This window comes from Stegastes partitus, unplaced genomic scaffold (genome assembly GCF_000690725.1).
Source record: "Stegastes partitus isolate 25-593 unplaced genomic scaffold, Stegastes_partitus-1.0.2 Scaffold2417, whole genome shotgun sequence".
Taxonomy (NCBI): Eukaryota; Metazoa; Chordata; class Actinopteri; family Pomacentridae; genus Stegastes; species Stegastes partitus.
Window position 1 is genome coordinate 7187 of NW_007580148.1, and position 23693 is coordinate 30879.

At 42.8% G+C, this 23693-nt stretch overlaps 2 protein-coding genes across 2 annotated transcripts in view; one reads left to right on the top strand and one right to left on the bottom strand.

Annotated features, from left to right (window-relative positions):
- LOC103374962 (bone morphogenetic protein receptor type-1B-like) overlaps positions 1–3116 on the top strand; it is a 9744-nt gene extending 6628 nt beyond the window's left edge. The window contains exons 8-10 of the mRNA XM_008305134.1: positions 176–351; positions 436–566; positions 1981–3116. Of these exons, the coding sequence (XP_008303356.1) occupies positions 176–351; positions 436–566; positions 1981–2106 (433 nt within the window). The 3' untranslated portion in view covers positions 2107–3116. The remainder of the gene's footprint in view (positions 1–175; positions 352–435; positions 567–1980) is intronic.
- Positions 3117–3995: 879 nt separating this feature from the next.
- The window catches only part of LOC103374963 (netrin receptor UNC5C), a gene marked incomplete at its 5' end in the record, with an annotated part of 38117 nt that continues 18419 nt past the window's right edge, over positions 3996–23693 (bottom strand). Inside the window, 10 exons of the mRNA XM_008305135.1 lie at positions 3996–5061; positions 6641–6819; positions 7580–7744; positions 7836–7985; positions 8653–8886; positions 13409–13580; positions 13711–13798; positions 16332–16694; positions 19548–19739; positions 22949–23005. Of these exons, the coding sequence (XP_008303357.1) occupies positions 4902–5061; positions 6641–6819; positions 7580–7744; positions 7836–7985; positions 8653–8886; positions 13409–13580; positions 13711–13798; positions 16332–16694; positions 19548–19739; positions 22949–23005 (1760 nt within the window). The remainder of the gene's footprint in view (positions 5062–6640; positions 6820–7579; positions 7745–7835; positions 7986–8652; positions 8887–13408; positions 13581–13710; positions 13799–16331; positions 16695–19547; positions 19740–22948; positions 23006–23693) is intronic.

Consider the following 23693-nt stretch of genomic DNA (forward strand, 5'->3'; position numbering starts at 1 on the left):
TGTTGATGATGAGCTGATCATTTGAATCAGGTGTGTTGGAAGAGGGAAACATCTAAAACATGCAGGATTGTGGCCCTCGAGGACCAGGATTGCCCACCCCCTGGTTTAGGAGCATCTTCCTGAATCATGCTGAAAATTTATGACCCATCTCTGTTTTTTTTCCTCTCCGCCTCAGTGACACCAATGAAGTCGATATCCCAACTAACCTACGAGTCGGCACGAAGCGCTACATGCCGCCTGAAGTGTTGGACGAGACCCTGAACAGGAGCGACGTCCAGTCGTTTATAATGGCAGACATGTATAGTTTTGGACTTATTGTTTGGGAGATGGCTCGACGCTGCATCTCTGGAGGTCGGTAAAAAAACAATATTCAAACTTAAACATGATGTGTATATGTTGTTGATGATTACTGAGTCCCATGTTTGTGTCCTGCAGGCATTGTGGAGGAGTATCAGCTGCCCTATCATGACCTCGTTCCCACCGATCCTTCCTATGAGGACATGAAAGAAGTGGTTTGCATCAAGAAACAAAGACCGTCATTTGCTAATCGCTGGAGCAGTGACGAGGTATGTTTTTGACTCTTCCTCATCCGAACCTCCTCCTCATTTGAACACATTTTCAGTCAGGGCTTTATTAATGGATGAATTTGTTTGGATTGCTGTACATTTTGGGTAACACTCTATATTACACATACACTTACTCACCAGTTACTAGCTTCTTATTAGCATGCACATGAGGAGAATATTGCCTTTTTATTAGTCAGTGTTAATGTTTTATTCTGCATAGCTATATTTTAGAACTACTATGCCATTAACTAGGAGTTTTCCCTCAATCCTCACTAATTAATGCTTATTGATGGAAAGGCTGATGAGTAAGAAATGTAAATATGCTCAGAATAATGAAGTATTTTTTAGTGAAAACTCTTAATTAATGATCAAGCAGTTGGAGAATATAGTCATGCAGAACAAAGCATTATTAATCATTTCACAATGACAACTAAAGAGACAATATATTATTAATAACATGCATGCTAATGAGCAACTAGCTAAAGATAAATACGTGCACCTTATTGTAGCGTTACTACTTTCCTTTACATCTACAGAACAACTGGCTTGTTGGAAAGTGAGAGAGACAAGAATCATGAGTTTCTCACATATTCTCACATAATTAAAAGCCCTCAGGTCTCCATTTTTGAATGTTAACAAGTTCTTAATAAATTGATCTACCCCTCTCTCTCTCAGTCTTTTTAAATAGTGTATGATTAATTATTAATCATTAATAAATAATTTGTTACAAGTAGGGATGCACGATATATCGGTGACCACATCGGTATCGGCCGATATTAGTGTTTTTTTCCGATATATTGGCATCAGTCCGATGAACAAATTTAGCTGATGTGAAAAAAAAAACAAAGATTGTCTGACATTAGCGCCTTTGTCTCTACATTTGATATTGCTATTTTACAGATGTTTTTACGTAAATGGTCCTGGACTGAACGTTAAATATGTTAAAATATGAAGAGTTCATTTGCAAAAACGGATAACTCCATCTTTACAGACCTTCAGAAAACCCACTTTTCCATCGTCTACCTGAGACAAAATCAACTATCTTATCACTATTTTTGTCATGTAATTTCTACTCAGTCAAATGCACTCAAGCAAACAACAACAACAAAAAGAAGTTTTCAGAAAATCTACAAAATTGGAGTTATCTGTTTTTGCAAATGAACTTTTCATATGTTTAAATATGTTTTACTTTTGTTAGACTATGTGGTCTAATTTGGTATGGGCTTCTTCTGAATAGTTTTCACGTACTGACAGTGCTCATTTATACTCATTTGTCGGTGTGAACAAAAATTGAATATCGACTTTGGTAATATCGGATATCGGTATCGGCCAGAAATTTTAATATCGTGCATCACCAGTTACACATTTTAAAAAGTTGTTGTATTCTTACGCTTATGGACATGTGTGTCTTCAGTGTCTACGACAGATGGGGAAGCTGATGTCGGAGTGCTGGGCCCATAACCCGGCATGTCGCCTCACAGCCCTGAGGGTGAAGAAGACCCTGGCGAAGATGTTAGAGTCCCAAGATATCAAACTGTGACAGAGAGTCGAGAGAGATGCTCTCGTCACCCACAGACTTGTCATTGCCACTGGCACAGGCCACTCACATGGCCAACAGAAGAAAGGGAAAAAAAATAAATAAGAAATGAGACTGTGAATGATAGAACAAAGGAAGCTGACGAGGAGGGCGAGTGACAGTGATGATGCTCACTGTGGAGCCAGAAAAATGAGGAGCAAAAGATTTATTACTATGTCAGGGGACATCTTGCCCTTCCATTGTCTGAGCCGCCGCCTCTGACTCGGTGTTCAGGTTGTGCTTTCCGTGAAAGCTCAGTGTTTGTCAGGTCCAGACCGTCCAGGTGAAGGACCGTCGCAGGAGAGGACTACAATCCCTCTGATCGCTTTGAAACAGAGGAAGCTCCTGCTTTGCTCTTCTGAAGCCATATAGCAGCAGTTTGTGGGCAGTCTTTTGTACTGTCACAGCTGCCTTTGTGTGTGTGTTTTTGTTTGTTGTGAAGATACAGCAGACTGTTCGAAGTTCACTGTCAGCTCCATGATGAATGATGACTGTCATCCATCCAAAGAAATTCAGGCTCAGTGACCTCATTGTGGAAAACATTATTATTATTATTATTGTTATTATTAATATAGAGCAAAGCAGAGTACGACTATATTAAAAACATCTCCTGCAGAAACAGCCAGGATATATTGGGGTTTTTTTTCCTATTGAGTTTTCTTGACACAATTTCTCAGTATGTTTTGTTTCAATATTGAAATAAGACCTCCAGTAAAACCATATTTCAAGCCTCACAGAGCAGAGGCCTCATTCTCCCTCATTCTTTCCACTCACAATTCATTTGTACAAAGTTGATCTGAGATCTATTAAGCATTGCCTTGCTGGATGTTGAAATGTTTTTGATCCGTGTACAGAATATGTCCCGTCCACTCCACCACTACGGCACGTGCCTTATTTAATCTGTACATATGTGATTAATGACAGTGTGTGAGTGGATCTGGATAACATTCCCCCAATAAAACAAATACAAACGTCTTCCAAGTTTCGTCTGTTGAGCGTCACACAATCTCACAGTTGGAGCCATTTTTCAATGTTGCATATAAATATAATTTATTATTAGTCTTAAAAATTCTTTCTTACACTTTGTACAGTAACTCGACAGATGAAATGCAAGCAGTTGCGAGGAACATCATGAGTGCCAGAAACAGACAGGCTACATTCTCACTATACACAATAATAATCATGAAGCTGAAGAACAACTAGGGAATGCGAAGGCTAGCCCACTGAGAATGTAAAGATTGTTTCAAAAAGGATGCAGAGTTTGCATAGACGGCTTTACGAAAAAAACTGGGACGACTGCCATTAAAAAGAAATCATCGAAAAAAACGAGAACACTTGGAACAGTCGCAAGTGCTGCTGCATCAAAGGAATGTTGCATTTACAGCTATCACTAAATTTTATGCACAGAATCAGTGTCATCATAATATTAATGGCTTCTGTCATTAATGTACAAACATCGAAGTCTGAGTTAAAGTCTCCACTATCCTCCGAAAGCACAGATGAATGTTAGTTGTGAACACGTGAATATTTAGATGACAACCTTCCGTATTAAATCGAACCTCAAACGTCGTATTTGGTAAAAAGCAGTCGTTTTCACTTGCATTGGTCCTACAAAAATATACGATTCCCATTCGTCCTCTCCGCTCTGCCCCGGCGTCTTTTAAGTGACATCTTCTTGAACAACATACAGATCATCAGTCATGGATTTTACTCTTGATCGCTCTCTGTTTAGCGGGGATAGAGTTGTGTAATTAGCCAAATGATGTGGTAAAAAAAAAAAAAAAACCATGCAAAAAAACCAAAAACACCCCAATAAAATAAAGAAAAATCACCAATTCAACTCTTAAAAAATATTTTAACAACTTAAAAAAATCACGTAAAAGAAGCACACAAAATCAATAATCATACATAACATGACTAAAACGTATTAAAAGTAGTTACAACAGCAACACTAAAAAAAAAAACCTGTAAAAATGATTACATCATTGATTTCCTTCTGCACTTGTATCCGACAGGGTGAGACGCTGCAGCACCGGGTGTCCACCAGGTGGTGCTATGATACAGTCAAACGTAACGAAAGAAGAAAGAAAATGAGAGGACACTGCAAAGTATTCAATAACAGGCAGCATAAAATACAAAAAAAAAAAAGATATGTATAAATAGGCATATTATTAAATACTATGTTATCACAGAACACATACTTGTCCATGGAGTTGCTATGGAGACGGATCCGGAGAGGGGAGAGGCGCTTCCTCTGATCCGAGTCTTCCTCCTTTGATCCTTTGACCTCTGATAGCGTGTTGCTAACTCTTGTATATTACGAGGGGCATCATCCACATCCGCTCAGTCCATACAAATAACCGGAAAGCTGTTTCCAGGGAAACGAGAGCCAAAAATATCAAGTCGTTGTACCAGAGAGAGAGAGAGAGAGAGAGAGAGAGAGAGAGAAAGAGAGAGAGAGAGGAACAGCCAGAGAAATGACTGGCAGAGATTCCTGTTTACTCTCCAAGTTTTTTTACACCCTTTGTTGCCAATGTTTAACTGGGTCATGGCAGAGCAGACCTTGCCGTTTTCTATCTTCTTACTTCTTTTGAATGTACACTCAGGCAGCGTTTGTGTACGTGTGTTTGTCATTGAGATGCCACATGACTGACTCTCCAGCGTTCGATTGGGGGGGAGGCGGTCCCCATCCCTTTATTTTCTTTTTTGTTTTTTTTCTTCTTCGTGTCTGGAATGTCACACTCCCTGGTGGGCAGGTGTCAGTGCTCAGTCATAGCAGGAACAAGGCTGTCATGGCGTCCCATCTCCTCCAGTACCTGGGCGAGGCGGCTGAGGTTGCCGTCGGGAAAATGCTGGGCCTCCCACAAGTCCAGGATCACTCCTGTCGGGCTGGATTTGGTGGCAAAGTAGTTAAGATACCTGAAGGAAAGACAGGGAACGAGGGTGGGAATTGGAGAGAAATTAATTGAATTAAAACGCTTGTGGTCTTTTCATCTCCACCATCTGCAGGTTCTCCAACATCTCTGTCACTGTAGACAACAACCTTCTCAGGAAAGTGAAATGATGTTGCATCCCTTCAGTCAACAATCATTTCTTTTGGCTTTAAACATCCATCCATCATCTATTATCTATATCATCAACCATCATCTATACGCCGCTTAATCCTCACTAGGGTCACGGGGGGCTGGAGTCTATCCCAGCTGGACAAGTCACCAGTCTATCACAGGGCTACACAGCATCAAGACGGCCCGCAAAGGTGGGTTTAATTGCCTTTTTTCACTAATTATTTGAAACACTTGTAAGGTTGCAATGCACAAGTTTCCATCCATCCATCCATCCATCCATCCATCCATCCATCCATCCATCCATCCATCCATCCATCCCAGCCGACTTAGGGCGAAGGCACAATTTAGAATCACCAATTAACCTCAACATGTTTACGGACTGTGGGAGGAAGCTGGAGAACCCGGAGAGAACCCACGCTGCACGGGAAGAACATGCAAACTCCACGCAGAAAGATCCCGGGTGCCCTCAGCAGCGACCTTCTTGCAACAGTGCTAACCACCGCTCCACCTCACAGCCCTGGTTTTACACAGACTTCCTTAAAAATTAAGAAGTCTTGGGGAAAAGATTGAATAAGATTAACAGAAGCCTCGGGACAAAAATCTAAATGGGTTGATTCTTGTAGTTAGTAAATAATATATAATAAAAAAAACTCGACATGTTTGTGCTACAAGTTACATTCTGGAAAATCCCGTCTTTACACAAACGCTTTGTAAAAAATCCCCCCTTGTCACCCAGTTTTCGAGACTCAAAATAAACCTCCACAAATTTTCGGGGGCTTTTATCTGCAAAAATCCAAACGAAAACCAATGAGCTCTGCATACGCCATTGTACCATCAGAGCGAGCTGTGAGTGAGAGGTCGGCTCTTCCTCCCCGCCGCACTCTGTCAGCGGTCTCGTCAATCTGCAGCTGCTGCCTGTGATAAGGCCGCCCCGCTGAGCTGGGACCTTAAAAATGGACGCACACTGTACCTCCATCACACACACAGACACACACACAACGCTATCAAAGACACATGGGTGCCGTTTTGAAAAGAGAAGCGCCGTTCTATCTTCGTCTCTCTCTCTGTGTCTGTCTCACTTCACTCCAGCTCAATTAATCTCAATTCAGCTGATGCTTATCAAACTGAGTCACATTCCCAGAGAACAATCGCAATCAAATTAAAAATAGATTAGTTATCTGCAATTTTATTCCGATCTTGATGTGTTCGTCTAATGAAAAAAACATATTTGGCAGTTAAAATTGCACATCAGAGGCTTTTTATTGACTTCATTTAACCAGTTAGGAGGGAAAAAAAAAAAAGAAAAAGGAAGGCAAAGCAAAAGCCTGGAGACGGCAGCCTGTTCCTGTGGCCAGACTGTTACCACCGAGGACCTGAATGTGAGTCACCGTCTCGCCGCTTCTCTCTCTCCGGCTGCCCTCTCGTCTACCCACCTGTCGAGGTTGAGCTTGTGGGCCAACATCCTCCAGTCGTTTCCTCTGGTCTGCGGCGCGTCCAGGCTGCCGCACAACTTCTGTCGGATGGAAACGGGGATACGAAAGGCGTTGGGCCCCACCAGCGTGGTGATGTTGCTGGCGGGGTCCAGCAGAGACGTGTCGATGCTCTGGGAGTCCTGCGAAAACAGACGACGGAAGGGGGATTGAAGAAGAGACCATAGTTGTGGCGTTTCTTTTGTCAGGCTTGCAGGCCGAATGGACATAATTTGACATCTCGCAAAATGAAACATAATGTAGTTCAAATGGATTTGAGGCACAGAATTTTTCTTTTTTTTTCTTTCTCTGGGTGCCATAAAAAAAGAAAGAAAATCATTCATTTCATTGCCACCCATTTGCGGATGCAAGCTGAGTGATTTTCAAATGTATCGCATCTAGAGAATTAAGTGCTGGAGGTCTGGCTACAGAAACTAGATCAAGACCCAGAGACAAATGAACCAAGGCCAGGCAGGGACACAGCTCAGCACTGCATGTACTGTAATTCATCTCATTACTGAGCACAAAGCCCAGTGCTCCTCCATCCCTCAAGCTCTATTCTCCTGGCCAGATGGCCTTTGTAAAGCAAGTACAGCATGACTGGAGGGTGATTATGTCCCCTCTGCTCTTCTCTTGTCTGCATTGGCCTGTCATAAGCAAGACTATATAAAGGCAGCAGGGTTGAGACTCCCCTGTCTTCCACCTCGACACATTTTGTGAACACTGCAAAAAGTGGGAAGAGAGGTTAAATTCATCCAAGCGTCTGACGAACAAGGTGGAGGAGGATCGTCAACACTGCTCCGAATGCAAAATTCATGTTGGAAAGAGAGTTTTAACGTGATCTTTAAAGACTTCCGTGCAATTTTGATAAACTCCAGACAATTTCTTTAACCGAGCACCTACCTCTGACAGCGTAGTGTCCAGCTGAAAAATCTGTCCTTCTCCCTCCACTTGGCGAACACATATCTTGCAGGCCAGGTCCACGGTGCTGGCAGAGAATCGCTCCAAGGTGAAGCAACAGTGGAGGTTCCTCTGTGAACCGTTCCACACTTGCTGGAAGGAAAGCTCCTGCACAGAGAGAGGCGAAGAGGGTGAGGGTCACACGTCACAAACCATGCGACGCTGTTTACCGCCTGAGACGAGCGCGTGAGCGGTTTACCTGGTACTTGGCTAGTAGTTTGCTCTTCCACAACGTGTGGGGGACATCGTGGATGGAAAGTCTCAGGTTGTGGGTGCTGTCTTTAAAGCTGAGAGTCTTTGGTTCATCCAACAATTTCCCACCCATCTGCTTCTCCATCTGTAAGACCTCCTGAATGCACAAAGGTTATTAGTAGAGCCACAATGCAAGCTGACCTCAAAACAATCTCTGCTTTTGTGCTGCTGCAGTATAAACTGTTGATGCAGCGCAGGAGCTTCCTGCTCCAACAGAAATTTCAACATTTCTTTTTTTTATAGTACATTCATCCTCGAGGCTTTATGAACTTGAATCTAGACCTGCCAATCTGAAACCTACTTCAATGTCCTTGCAGCAGGATCACTATCACTTCTCATTACCCATTCCCAAACTTAATAACCGTGTGCAATATCCCCCCTCAGTACAATAATCCTTCCTTATCTTTCCTCCATGTAGGTGCGTGCAGGTATTAAACAGAATTGAGGTGATGAGACAACAGTGGAGTCGGGGGATAAACGTGGCTTATTTTATGTTGGTGCAGCGGCTACGTCTTTCTAGGAAGCGGCGGCGGCGGCGCCATTCAAACGCGAGCGCTCGTCTACCCCTTATTGTGACACGACAACACAAAGATTTCTCATTCTGCCTCCCACACCTCATCTGCCGGCTATGCCTACGCACAAACAATCGAGATAAAATGAAAAAAACTCACAACTATCTTGAATGCTTGCAAACACGTTTAATTTCAGCTACGTGACCTTTTCGCCAAGACACAACAACCTGCTGCACGTTTTTTTTTATTTACCTTCAGCGCGTCCTGCGTGTCGTCCAGGCAGTAGACTCTGATGTGGTACTCCATGCCGGGGCAGGTGACGGGCCCGAAGATGGCCAGTTTGAGGCGCTTGATGGTAGAAGCACTGAGAGATTGGCCCACGAGGCAGTAGGTGCCCAGCGTCTCCGTCAGGATGTGGCAAGCCTCGTCATCCATTTGGATGTAGCACGGCGTGGTGAAGTTTTCTTCTCCTACCACCACCACATCCTAGAGTGTGGTCAGGAAGAGAAGAAAAAAAATTGTGAGATAATAAGCTAAAAAAAAAAGCCAGAAATAACCAAGGGATTTGTTATAACTTTGTCGTGTGGTAGTGTTTGCAGTTTAAAGAGGAAAAGATGAAAACAAAAGTAGACAGAATTAAAAGCACTTCATATTAAAGTTTCCCTATATCTTTTCATTTCCTGGCAAATGAGGCCAAAGTCTACTAATATTGGAGGAAAAAAAAAACCTCAGAGTTCACTGCTGCCTTTTCTCTCTGAGCTTCATTATCAAACTCATGTTCTTTCTTTCATGTTCCAGTTTTATGCTTCCTAGAAATGGGACTATTTAATATAAAGCACTAAAAAATTATTCTGTGTATTCACCATCAGACAGAGCAAGTTTGGTTAAAAAAAATGCTTTAAAGTACTTTGTGAAAGTCTTTTCAACAATATTCTGTTTTTTTTTTGTCTGTAAAATCAAACGGGGAAGCAAATTTTTTAACAACCTTTAAACAGATAGTTTGCCACATTAACAATAAATTATCATTTGATTCTTAAAATGAATGAAATACAATATTTTTACATATGCTGATGTAGTCATTTTGGGGAACATTTACTAGTCACCACAAGATCAGCTTGGTCACATTAGAAATTCCAAGAATAGATGTGAAAAATTCTGTAGCAATTAGCACTAAACTTCAGCACAACAACCACTACGTGGCTGGTACAATAATAAATATCAATTCATTTCTTGTTTTGCCAGTATTCCCCATTCCCTATATGCTACAAAGCTGCAGGAACACTCGGATAACCCCTTCATAAAGGCACTTGCATGAGGCTTTTTACTATTGCAGGAGTCTTTGTCATGGTGGCCCTTTGCTAGCCAAACCCTCACAATTCTCCATGAAACTGCATATTGTCTGTGCAACCGCCTCCTTGCGTCAATACTGCGTACAATACTAGTACTATACATGGATATCCTTCATCTTCTGCCTTATCAGTAAATACAGTCGTGACTGGATAATCTGACAATAAATGTAAAACCTTCTTTTATGTCGGATAGCAAGGCTGTCGGATTGTCAAGATGAAGGTTGAGATACAAGGAGGGCTTGATGCTTGAAGGCTCATTTGTTGTTAATTTTTGTTCATAGTTGTTATAATAACTAGTAGGGCTGGTCCCAATAGCACTTTCTGGTCTCTGGATATTCAGGCCCAATTAATGACGAATATCCTACGCGGTTGGGGGGGCACTTCCACTCCAGGGGAGCGCTCCGACGGGGTGGAAGTGGCCGGAACCGCAGGCAGTACTTGGCTGTTGATGCCAGTTTAGGACAGCGGTCACAGTTCTGTTTCCACCATCGGCGGCGGCAGCAGCGCCACTGCCCCGCTGTCGCCACCATCCATGTTTACTTCCATAAACACTGCTCGCTCGCTGCGTGTGATGTCGTCGTGTCCTCTTCTGCGCATGTGGGACACTTTTGGGTCGTATGAAGTTCACACAGCAGATCACATACAAGTCGCATTGAACTGGAAATGTGAACGAACTCACAAAAAAAAAGGATTTCACCAAAAAATCTGAATTGAGCATTAAGTCCTGCAGTCTGAACGTAGCCAATCTGTCCAGTTGCTAAATCAGATAATATGCTGTTATCTTTATTTGTGACATAAAATGTCATGTCGGAGTCAGAATCCAAGGCTGTCGGTATGTTAAGACTATTTTTAATGGGTTCCGTTCGTTTTTCCTAAAAACCTGTCGGATAGCAAGGTTTAGGATTGTTAAGGGTCGGATTATTGAGTCACGACTGTATAATCAATGGTAATTAATCAATTTACAAATGATAATTCTACATTAACCTCCTCAATACCAAAGGTTACAAAACGTGACGGCATTTTCTCCAAAAATGAACACTGTTTTTTTTTTAAAAACCAAGCAGAAGTTAATTTTTTTTTTTAGTTTGGTGACAGAATCGACGTAGTGAGATTGTGCATAGAAAAACAGTTCACGTGAGTCATTGATTAAACCCCAAAAAAGCGAATCTCTGTGTCTCTAAACTGTCACATTTATAACCAGTACATCAGACAGAACCTTTACTAACAAGTCACACATTCTACATAAGTTGTTGGTCGACGGGAAATTGACGGCAAATGTTTTGTGGACTTCCTTTCTACCCAGCTTTCTACCTCACTTCAACTGAAACGGAATTAAGTTTAATTTCATTTTAATGGGAAAAGTACGATTTTGGGTCGTGGCCTTTTTCGCAAAAGCTGTGTCCTTTAAAAATGACGCTGGGTGTGTGTGTGTGTCTACTACTAATGTGTGACACCGTCTGACACTGTGCAGGCAGGATAATGAAAGAGTGAGTATCCGGAGCATTCGTAGTTGACCCCTGTAATAGCGCTAATGCCGGGACATATTTCTCCTTCATTAAGACTGTCTGATCTGAGGAAGCTTATGCGACCCTCTCTCTCTCTCTCTTTCTATCTGTTAGCCTCTCTTCATCTCTCTTGATCTCGCTTGCTCTTCCCCTCTGTCTCTCTGTCATCCTCTCTCTAATCCAAACACTCCTGTGAGCAGCACACTGGTATTAATTCAGCCTATTATGAGAGACAGAAGAGGAATTACAGCATTTTATTGTGAGCTAGGCCGTTTAACAGCAGTATTATGGCTGATCATTAGACTCTTTAACTGCTCCTGTGGGATGGCACTGGGGCTCCTTATTGGGGGATAATTGGAGCACACAGTGGAAAAGTAGGCTTCTGCTTCATACATATGTGTGCAAGCAAAAACAATCAAACATGCAAACACAGAGGATATAATTTATTCACAGGCTGCATTCATGAATTTTTTCTTTTCTTCTTCTTTTTTTCATTTTTTTGGAGGCGTGGGAGGATTTTTGTCGCAGAGTTACTGAAGCAGAAAGCTCCACATGTTCCTCATTATCTGACCCGCTGTCTTCATCATCATCACAACACCATGTTTTCCTCAATGGCACCGTGTGAATGTGTGTGTGTGTGGGGGGGAGGGAGGGATGCGGCATCCTGGAAGCCAACAGAACTGATTATTCTCAATATAAATATCCGTGAATTACTTCTTTACAGGGGCTCATCTCGGCCGTTTCCACCGCGGTGACGAATACGCGCTTTGACAGAGCATGTCATATAAAGCAATATTTCACTCCTGCGGCATGGAGGCCGGCCTCAGCGGGTTGGGGGGGGGAAAGAAACTCATATAAAGGAAGCTGCCGTCACCTTGCATATTACCATCGCCGCTTGTGACGGGTCAGAGATGTAATCAATAGTTATTTCTTCCTTAAAAATACTCAGTTTGCGCTGAGCTTTATTGGATGCCCCCAAGTAATTCATCAATGTCACAAAGGCATGTGAGGCCAGTTGGGCAGTTTTTTTTTTTTCCTGCTCCATAAGTCATCACATCAGCAGGGGGGAGACTGTGCAAAGATGGAAGATGAAAATGATGATATTCAAGCCAATATTTAATGATGAGCTGACAGAGGGTCCTACATCGGATATAGACCGATGCCAGATAGTTAGATTTGCCCGTTTTTGATTCTTATCTCATCAATTTAGACAATAAGCCTGTATAGTCCTGCTTTTTTTCATTTCTGCTGGGCACCTTCCCCTTTAAAAAGATCTGAGCGCGCTGCTTGTGAGAGTTCATTAAAAACCACATAGAAGCAACACTTAGCCTGAAAACTGTCTCTTGACAGGTGAGGAAAAAAAAAAAAGAGGTTTGTCATCTGAGGCTGATAAATAGATATTTCTGGGAGTAAAGATGACCACTGGAGCAGTTTCTAACAAGTTTACCTCTAACAAGCAGCTTTTGTGATGTGGGTGGAAGCATTGCCTCTCTTCAAATGATCTCTTGGTAATTGGACAGTTTCTGTGTCTGTGTGTGTGTGTGTGAGGATGTGTGTGTGCGAGACAAAGATAGCGAAAGGGAGGAAGGGAAAGGGATTGAGGATAAAACTTTCACACTGCTGCCTTCAGCAAGCCAGCTTATCAACAGCACTGTTAATCATGGAGCCTGGAAACACGGGGGCTTCCAAAAACACTGCATACATGCACATTTACACTCACACACAAAAAAATGTGCCGTTATTATGCTACAATAAAACAATCAGGGCAGAAAAAACAGTCCCCAGCCTGCTTCCTGCCATCACAGGTTTACTATTTCAGCACCTGGTTGCGACAGGGGTTTCCTCTGAGTGCCGAGCTGCACAAACAAAGCAGGGAAAGTTGATCCCTTTCACCTCCTCTATGCTACCTATTGTCCCCGGCCATATCATCATTTTGTTTTTCACAAAAGCGTTCCCCTCTGGCCTTTGCTCAACGCTGACTAGAATTTTCAACCAACCGAATGCATTATGGATCACGTAGCAGATAAATGAATGTTATTTTAGGCTGCAAACGCTTGTTAATGTTTCATGTGACTGTCAAAGGCACATTTTCCAACTTGGACAGATATTAGAATCTACTGTAGCACGTTTTTCGCCACGAATCCAGCATCTCACCTCCCACTGGTTCTGCTGCGACTGGCTCTTGAGCTGGATCAACCAATCCTGTTGGCCGTCGCACACGGCACAGTGGTGCATGGTGATGATGACGGGCCGAGTCAACAGGGCCCCGGGGGGCCCGCAGCTCACCACGGGGCTCAGCACTGTTTGGCCATCATCCACCGAGGGCCTGGAGGTGCACGGGGAATAGGACACACGCTGTTTAGTGACAATGTGACAGCAGTGTATGTGTGACATGGCGGAGCTGACGGGGGTAAACACAGCTCCGGGGCGTTGATGTGGCAGGCGGCGCTGCGTACCTCATGTTGTCCTTCCTCTGAACGGTCACATACATTTCATACACTCTGCCCTGAGGAATGGCCCCGGCTGGAATTAGCAGACTCACCCCTGGGGAGCAGAAAGAGACACAAATAAACAGGCATATATATATATATATAAATATATAGAAGTTCTGAGTTGTCATGTAGACCAGAGAAGTCTTTACAGCTATTTCTACTTTCAATGCCTGCGATGATTGCGTTAATAGCTTTGAGATGAGAGTACAGAGAATGACACCGAAGCAATATAGAGAAGGAATCTCGGCTACGAGCCGACAGCGTAAATGGGTCTTAATGTTGATGGATCTTACTTTTAGATATGAGAGTAAAATATTAGAGCTTTTTACATATAACCGGCGTGTCTTAATGCAGCACTGAACTACTAAAGAGCAGCTGAAGCACCAGTGAAACAGTTATTTTTCTCAGAGAAATACAGTAATAATAGCAGTGCCCTTCAGTCCCACATATAAAAACTATGGCACTTTACTGCTTTCTCCTATGGCATCAGGAAATGATGTGGCATTTCATTTCTAAAATCAATGATCTCTCTACTCTTCATAGCATTCCTCCCGTATTGCTGCAGCCAGCATGATTTACATTTTTCCATCTCAGATTGATTTGATATGATGTCCTGTCCGATGTGTTTTTTAGGAACCTATCCCCCAAATTCCCTCATGCATACACACACACACACACACATGCGCTGCCTCTCTCTGGAGGGGGTTTCTCAGATAGCTCATTGATTTCCCATGTCCTTGTACTGAACTTTTCAAAAGGTGACAGACAGCTTCTCTAGCTAGCTACCAAGGCAATCACAACTCTGCCACGGGGACGTCTCGCGCAGCGCTGCTCTGCCTCCCAGCAAAGCTTCAAAGAGATGGGAAATGCATTTTAAGATGCAAAATACCAAACAGCCACACTGACAGTGCCACAAAATATTTCATTACCCAGACACACATATCAAATGTGCTTTCTCTCTCCCTCCATCCCCTCCTCCCGCCCTCACCTTCCCCTCAGCCTATGTAATATGATGAGGTGGCTGAGCCCAACCGGCAGCTGAGAACATTTTACAGGTATCAAAACGAAAAAGGCAAAAACTTAAGAAACGCGAGAAGTCTGTGTATCCTTTAATGTCATTGCTAGTTTGTCTGTGCCTGTCAGCATGCATCTGTGGCGTGTTACAAACAGCCCGCGTGCGTTTGAAGTGAGGACAGCATGGCTAATGTAAGCTGCCTGAAACAGTACACCTCCACTTCAGTACCTCCAGTGCACACACCTCAGGTATCCATCAGCTCTTGTCACACCGCGCGCGCACAGTCGATATGCTGATAGGTTGCACATGGCTTAGCGTATTATTTCAAAGGCACATCTGCGTACGGGAAGGTTTTCCTGGCAGGGATGGTAAACTAGAACGGAGTCAGCTACAGTCTGCATGTAAAGTATGATTCATAATGTATGCTTCTTTTTTTCTCCGTGTATGTTGCGTAGTTTGGTGGCTCATTATGATTGGCATTGATAACTGTGATGTTTAAGCTATGTTTGTTTGAGATTTGATACCTAACATGCAAATTCTTTCCTTTACTTAAACGCTCCTCGTACCTCGTCTTGATCCCAGAAGTGCGACGCTTTGTTCTCCATATCAAAAAACCTGATGTCTCACAAATCACTTTATGCAAGTTTGGTATTAAAGTGGATTTTCACTTCTGATTACTTCCCTGGTGAAATGCATTTCTTATTGAAACAGGGGAGTGGATGGGATCAATCTTAAAGCAATACAATTATTTGCATTCCTACACAGAGTCTATGATATCGTTCTCATATCTAAGTATGAATCCGCCGTCAGGAGAGCTTAGCTTAAGCATAAAAACAGTGGGAGACAGCCAGTCTGTCTGAAGGGAACACAATCCACTCGCTAGAACGTCTGATGCTCACTTATCAACATGTTATAATCATTGTTCAATCTGTCTGAAAAAAACAATGTGTAAAAATGACAAGCTGCGGTTTACGTGGGGGGAGAGACAGATGATTTCCTGGCCAGACACAGTGACTTCACAGAGTCTTGTCATCGCTGCGAGGTAGCCAGACAGACTAACTAAAAGAAGTAAGTGTGTTTGAAGTCCTCGTTTCATCGGATCTTTAGGGGAAATACTTTGGGCTGAGATCACCACCAGCGGCACATAATGAGTGAAACAAGAGTGGCCCTTTAAGAGCAAAGAGAGGAAAGCTGGGACACCTCATCTCCCATCAGGCCACACTGTGGTTACTGCTTCATATATATACATGCACACACACACATCCTTGTATGCATGTGCACACAACTGGAAGTATTATTGCTAAACGCTGAGTGAATAAAAACACGTGACTCCAATCAAAACACACAAAAGACAGCTAATGAGTTTCAAGATGAACACAGATAGAATTTGCTGAAACTCGTAGACGCTGCTTTTCATAAATACGAGCTCATTTAATCTTTTGTTATGTGATTTATATCTCTGCCAGTTTTTTTGAAATGTGCAGCAGTTTTGCCTGATTAATAAATATGAATATGAGTTAAGCATCAAAGCATGCAAATGTGGAACAACTCTCACTGCTCGCCACAGTACCTGAGTTGGGCACAATGAGGTGTCCTCCCTGGGAGCTGAAGGAGCCCAGAGCGGTGCAGGACGGATCCCTGGTTCGGAGCAACGTCTGGGTCTGCGTGCGACGGCCCATCGTGCTGTCGTTGTTGTCCAGCAGGCAGTGCGGCAGCTTGGGTGACAGTTTGGAGGAAAATTCCCCTCCCAGGTCGTCCTGTGGCGTCACTAAGCCCGAAGAGTTGTACACCTTAATCTTCAGGTTGGGAAGAGGGTCCAGCAGAGGGGAATTAGTCATGGGGATTTTGTCGGCCACATCATGGAGGGCGTAAACCGGGCCGCGGTACATGGCGGCCGCTGAGGTCAGATCAGGGGGCGCCGTGAGGAGATCAGCTGAAAGAAAGAGAAAAGAAAGAATGTGGCATTGGAAAAGCAAGGAGGGGGGAATGTGGTAAGAGGAGAAGTAGCTGGGACTCGAAATGAAAATAACCACGAGGAAATGAAGTGTTGGCACCAATCAGCAAGACTGCTGCTTGGCTTTACTCATTTGTTTTTCACTCATTAGGGGAAGTCCACTTCAACACCAAGAAACATTACTCAGTCAGAGAAGTTATAGGCGCAGCTGTGATTCATGAGTAACAGATGGCATCGCTAACACTCGCTTTACCCAGTAGGTACCAGGATGAATGTTCAATAGCTGGGCTGAGTGGGTGGAGCGAGGGCAGTGGGAGCGCTCCGTCCTTTGGCTCCTCCACTGCCTCCACCCCCTCTCTGTTTTCCGACAACACAAGGTTCTCCAAAACACGGATGGTAGCGAAAGTCGGAAAAGTTGCTCAACTAATAAACTAGTGAAAGTGCAGGACAAATAGATGTGTATATTAATGCTTTGTAAAAGATTGATAACTGCATCGGGAAGGTACTGCAGACGTGGTAATAACTTACTTTACTGTTATGCATTAAGGGCTGTGGGAGTATAGACTTCCTCCATCTATGGCTAATGGTGTTTTATCTGTGTCTCAAGCCTGCACAAGCACCGTTGAAAAAAAAAAGAAGAAAGAGCTTTTTAGTCTTTAAGTAATCCAGCCTGTGTGCATATATGTTAACATGGCAGTGGTTCAGAAAAGATCAAGTCATATAATTCTGCAGATACGATCAGTTCCAAACATGCAGACTGGCTTTGACTTGTTTATCTACCAGATTCTGTGTTCAGTCATCTGGCGCAGACATCTACTAATTTTGTAAAGAAGATGTATTATATCTAATCAATAGAAACATGAAAACCTTTTGTTATAAAAAAAAAATATCCATCAGAGATCAATCAGATAACGATAAAATGTGATTTTAATCATTATGTTTCAGCTAAACTGCCTTGAATATATTATATTACAATATGGTTGAATTTTGCAAAAGAAAAAAAAAGTTTTCATCTTTTAAATCTGTTTAATCCAGCAAACTAAATGCTTGTTGCTGGCGGACTGTTGTTCTGTCTTTGATGTGAATAAACCAACAGCACCTTTGGCGATGATGTTAGTCCAAAAATCAACTAAGCATTTTCCACCTGAGCAATTATTTGTGGTGTCCATCATCATCATGAACTGAATTTGGGATATTTTCTGTCTCTGTTCTCAGTTATTTTCCCATTTGCAGTTTTTCTTCTTCTTCCCAGACCATCAGACAAACTATTTACAACACAGTTACTCTGATCTGTCTGTTTCTCTGCAGTCGTTTTTTGTCCTCGCTGCCACCTGTCCTCATCCCCCGCTGTCTTACCTTTAAGTCCTGCGTCACCGGACCCGAATCTAATTACGGTTTAATATGCGACACCGAGACTGGCCTTATTATGCCTTAATGATGGGGCATACTTTGGCCTCCCATCACAACGACAAACATTTTAATAGTTTCGCTGCCTCGCCCCAATAAACACGCTGTCTGACTTTCTCCTGCGAGCTCATCCGCAGCCGAAAGAGCACATTTACATTCACGCCGTCACAAACACGCGAGCTGCCGGAGCAACCGAGTCAAACACATCTCAACAGGTTAATGTTATGGGTTGCTAATGAAAGTCTGTGTGAACTACAGGGGAGCCAGGGGGAGCTTGGCTTCTTTTAATTAGACATTAGCTTCTCTGAAAACGTGACTTGTGAATTTTTTTTTTCTTTTCGGAAAGTGGGAGGGTCCCTAAAATATCGACAATAAGCTATTTTCGCATTGCTAATTTTACTTTGTCCTCATCATCATGGCTCAAGCCTAAAATTAGGCTATTATTGATGTATGATTCATGCATGAGGGTGATTCATCACTAATTCACTCTAAAATACCACCAAGCCTGCTATTCTTATTACCATGGAAGCTTTAACTCAAAGATCAGGGGAGGGGAAAAAAAAAAAAGAAAAAGAAAAACTTTCTTGATTCCAACTGCTGTAAAACTAAAGAGAAGAACAAACTTAACCCTTTTGGTGCCAGCAGAAGTGACTATTTTCCATCTGCTATCTTATTCTTACGATTCATAAGAAGAAAAACTAAATCAAGTGCTTTATAAATGTTGTATCTGTCATTTCTGAGTAGTAAAAAGTGAAAAAAAAAAAGCGCCGAAAGCCATGGTGTAGTTCACACGGTGGTGCTGTGCTTCCCAATGCCTGACAAACAAATGCATCTTGGGCTGTGGGTTTAACCTCAATACTTTTTATCTGCTGACACATGTCTGTACCAATAAGCATCAACATCTGTCAAGCACCAAAAGCTAGAATTGAATACATTTTTCAGTCTAAAGCTCTTTTGTTAAGGCTACAAAAGGCTTTGGAGAAATAGTTGTTGAAGATTTCTATAGTAAGTTATCATTTTTGATAAATACATTTTCTGTAATGAAACTTGTGCAGGGCTGCAGGGTGGCGCAGTGGTTAGCACTGTTGCCTCGCAGCAAGAAGGTTCGCGTCCCGGTTGGGGCACCGGAATCTTTCTGTGTGGAGTTTGCGTGTTCTCCCCGTGCAGCGTGGGTTCTCTCCGGGTTCTCCGGCTTCCTCCCACACAGTCCAAAAACATGTTGATAGACTGGTGACCTGTCCAGGGTGTCCACTGCCTTCGCATTAGGTCGGCTGGGATGGATGGATGGATGGATGGATGGATGGATGGATGGATGGATGGATGGATGGATGGATGGATGGATGGATGGATGGATGGATGGAAACTTCTGCATTGCAACCTTACAAGTGTTACAAATAATTAGTGAAAAAAGGCAATCAAACCCACCTTTGCGGGCCGTCTTGATGCTGACCGGCTGGAAGCCTCCGTTGAGGGCGGAGGAATCGATGATGTCAGAGTTGAAGTCTCGGTGGTTCTTCCTGTAGATGAAGAGCGCCACAACCACGGAGATAACCAGGCACATGATCACCGCTATGACAATACCCACATAGAGAGCTACATCGTCTGTACTGGGGGCCACTGGGTGAGGAAGGGGGTTGAGGGGGGAAGAAAGACACAAAACAGAGATAGAAAAATTGTTATTTAAGATCTCATAAGTTTACGTCGATAGCATTAAGCTTTCTCTCTCGACGTGACGGAGCCGTGATGAAGCCATTATCAGCAGACTAATATCCTGGTTTACGATTGAGCCGGATATTAATAACCATCTCCTGGGAAATAAATGCACACAGTGGATCTCCTGTCTTCTTTTTTTTTTCTCTCCTTGTAGTTAATGCTGACCTGCTGTGAAAAAACAGCCTCGGCTTATTATTATATAACACGGGGACACTCTTAATTGTCAAAAGTAAATGGGTATAATGATGCATGCAGTGATGCAGCAAATTTAGTCTGCCACACAACACCCGGTGTTTTTTCACCTTTACAGCAAAAGGCGCACGAATATCTCTTAGTCACAAAGAAATCTGCAAAACCTATTCAAGCATTTTGGACTTGCATGTAAACGTTAACACTGATCACTGCTTCTACAGATGATTATCTTTTCAGAAAAGTGATGTATGAGGCAGCTACATTCAAGGTATATATAATAGAAAAAAATGGAAATAATGTCGTTAATGGTAAACACTGAGCGTGATAGAACAATTACTCAAGAAGGCTGCTCCAGTGCAACCCAATGACACGCGGATCTCCGCTTAAAAGGAAGATCAAAAGTCCTGAAGACGGAGATATAGATGTTTTCATCTTCAAATTACCGTGCTGTGTGTTGGAGTTCAGAGTCTGTCTCCGTCTTTGTTCTTACACACTGCAGATACGATCTAGACATAGCTTGCATTTCTCAAACCGTCTTTCATCTCCGTCTCCCTCCCAAAGTCTTTTTGTCCAGTTTCCAGCTGGAGAAACCTCTGTGATTAGTAGGCCTGGCATGGATATATGTGGCTGTTAGAAATACAGACTCAGACAGGCACTCATTACTAGATCAGACCTTTTTAATGGATGCCTACTGACAGTCTGAACTCTCTGCGGTGTTTGATAAAGAATGTCCTTCACTGTCACCAAGTTGACAAATGGGGAGAAAACTCTTCTTTAGAGGTAATGAAATGCCAAAAGGCATGTAGGAGCTTGTGTGTGTGTGTGTGCATCGCTCAGCGTATGAGTATGAACACTGTACATGTCAAGAGGTTGTCCAAAAAGCCAAACACCAAAGCACGTAAACTGCTGTTTAATGATAAGAGAACAAAGGTGTTTTGATAAGGGAGCTTGTGAGATGTATGTAAAAGGCTCTGCACCAGTAGATGGCAGTATCACCCATAAATCCATACATTTGTGTAAATTAGCCTCATGTGTCTCAGGGATACAGATGGCACTCAGTCTGTGTCTCTTGTGTTCTCTTGCCCAAAGGAGGATAAAGGAATAGAGGATAGAAAGCAAGACCAGAGTGCTTTAGTGACAAGTCATAAGTTGTGTATTTTTTTTTTTTTTATCACTTACTTACTCTCCAGGCTTCATTTTTTTTCTCCAGCTATGACTTGATGTTTAATTCTATGGATGAATAGGATTTAAATTTAATTAAATAAGTGCACGATTTAACATTTACCCTATTTAAACCCCCATTATGTTTCATGCTTTTAAAGAATCTCTATTGAAAATGAAATCCACCATAACCTTCACTCCCTTTCAGCCACAGTTTTAAACAGTAAATTAAAAAAAAAAAAATTAGAATGATTTCTTCAGGTTAAGTTTGACTGAATTGGCTGTGATTACGGGGGCAATGCTGGAGTCCTTGTAAAGACTTTGTTTGCCTCTAGTCTCTAGGAAAGGACAAATTTGACCGGGCCATCTCTGTTTAGCCTTGAGTGAGACGCCACATTAAAGATACGCTCTCATACATGTCGGGGCTTCTAATCCTCGCTTTTTACCACAGACATAAACAGAAAACAGAGCGGGGAGCCGGTGATGAAAGTCTGAAAATGTAATTTCACTGCGTTCCCTCTGCCAAGCTTCCCCGCAGTTATTTAACATATATCCCCTCAGTCGAACAATCTCCCATCCACACTTTGATGATAAAGGCAGCAACCTGCTAAGTGTGCGCATTAAAATGTATCACTTAGATTAATACATCCCTTTGAACATGAGCCATTGTCAGAAAGGGAAAAGTACAAGAAATGGAAATGAAAGGGGATTATTGAACACTCCATTCTCTGTGAGAACGCAGAGATTTACAGAGGGAGGGTGAGATGCAGAGACAGAGAATAATTGAGAAATATACAGCGCTGTGCAAAAAAAAAGAAGAAGAATTTGAGGCACTTTCGATGTTAGGATTCTTACCCATCGCACTGGATCACTTCCACATTCGTTCTGCAGCATGACAACAACCCCAAACGTAAAGCTACAGTCATGAGGAACTACCTTCAGCAGCGAGAAGAATAAGGGATTCTGAAAAAGTGGTTTCATCGTCACCACTAGGATGTCACTGAGTCAGTCTAGGATGACATGAAGAGATCCTAAAGCTGATAAAATCCACCGAATCCTACCCAGAACCTTGACAAACACTACCAAGTGTACAGTATCTAGGAGAACTGGAGCTGTTCTGAAGGTAAAGGGAGGCAACATATTGATTTGATTTAGCTTTTCTGTTCCATTTTTGGATTCTGTGGAGTAAAGTTAATTGAACAATATGTTATTAAAAGTCTTGCTGTTAGTGTGTGAAGCTCTTGTTGTGTACACAGGGGACATATTGTGGGTTAAATCCTCTGATGGAGACACAAAGAGGCTGAAGTTCAGGAGGAGCAACAGGGCAAAGCACAACTTTGGCATTTTTTTGCAAACAGGCAGCCGGCTAACACATTTTGAGAAAGACTATAGCAGAAATCAAAAGTGAGAGATGCCCCGCGGTGGTTGTCTGTAGCTAAAAAACAGAATAGGGGTAATAAAACAGATGCGAACACAAAAGAACAGTGATAAACATGTGTTGTCAGCCCGTCGCGGACGTGTTTTTCCTGTTTGGTTTCACGCTTTTAGTGCGGAAACAGCACTTATGAAATGTAGCTGTTTTTGCAAAGAAGTAATGTTTTCTAATGAATTTTCTGGGACTGTGAGTGCGTAACCTGCCGGTGAAATCCCTGATTGAAAAAAAAAAACTAACAAACAAACAGGTTGGGGGACAAAAAACAGACAGTAAGGTAGAAATAATGCAAAAATAAATAAAAACCAACAAAAAAACAATAACTCACATGAATTTCCCAAATCACTCTTGTCTTTTGCCTCAGAGGACTTCTGATATAAGGAACCTTGAAGAGAGGAAGGATTGTGGATGGGAGAGACAGCAGGAGAGGTAAGGGGAGAAGGGGGGAAGGGAGGGGAGAAGGATGATGAAAATCAAATTTCCAACAGAAAAAACAAACTCAACAAATGAGACAGCAACAAACTCATGAGCAGGAGTGATGACACGGGGAAGCGATTTTTCTTGATTTGGCCCCTCCTTTCCATATCTGTGTATAGAGTATAGAGATGGATGGGAGGAGAAGGGGGAACATGGAGGTTCTGTAAGGGAGTGGTGCGATCCATCAACTGGGCTTAGTGCCTCGGCAGCAGCGGGACGGATGCTGGCAGGTGAGGGGGAATGGAGCGGCTGATAAAGTGTGGGCTCCAGCGGAGTCAATAGAACCTACAGCCTTGCATCTGTCACTGGAAGGTGGATGGAGAGGTTAGTGCACCAGATAAAAGGAATGATTATGTTTGGAAAGCAGGAAATGGAGGAAGGCTTGAAGGACAGTGATGTGGAGATTTGAAAAAGCATAGATGGTGCTTTTTTTTTTTCGTGGGTCTCAACTTGGCTTTGGTGTTGCTTTGTTGTGGCTCGGATGTCGAAGTGGAAAGCGGGGCTGGAGCGGCAGCCGGGGATAGCACGCACATAATATTCAGTCTCCCAGGGACATCCATAAACAACTATACAAACAATGAAGTCCTTATTGGAAA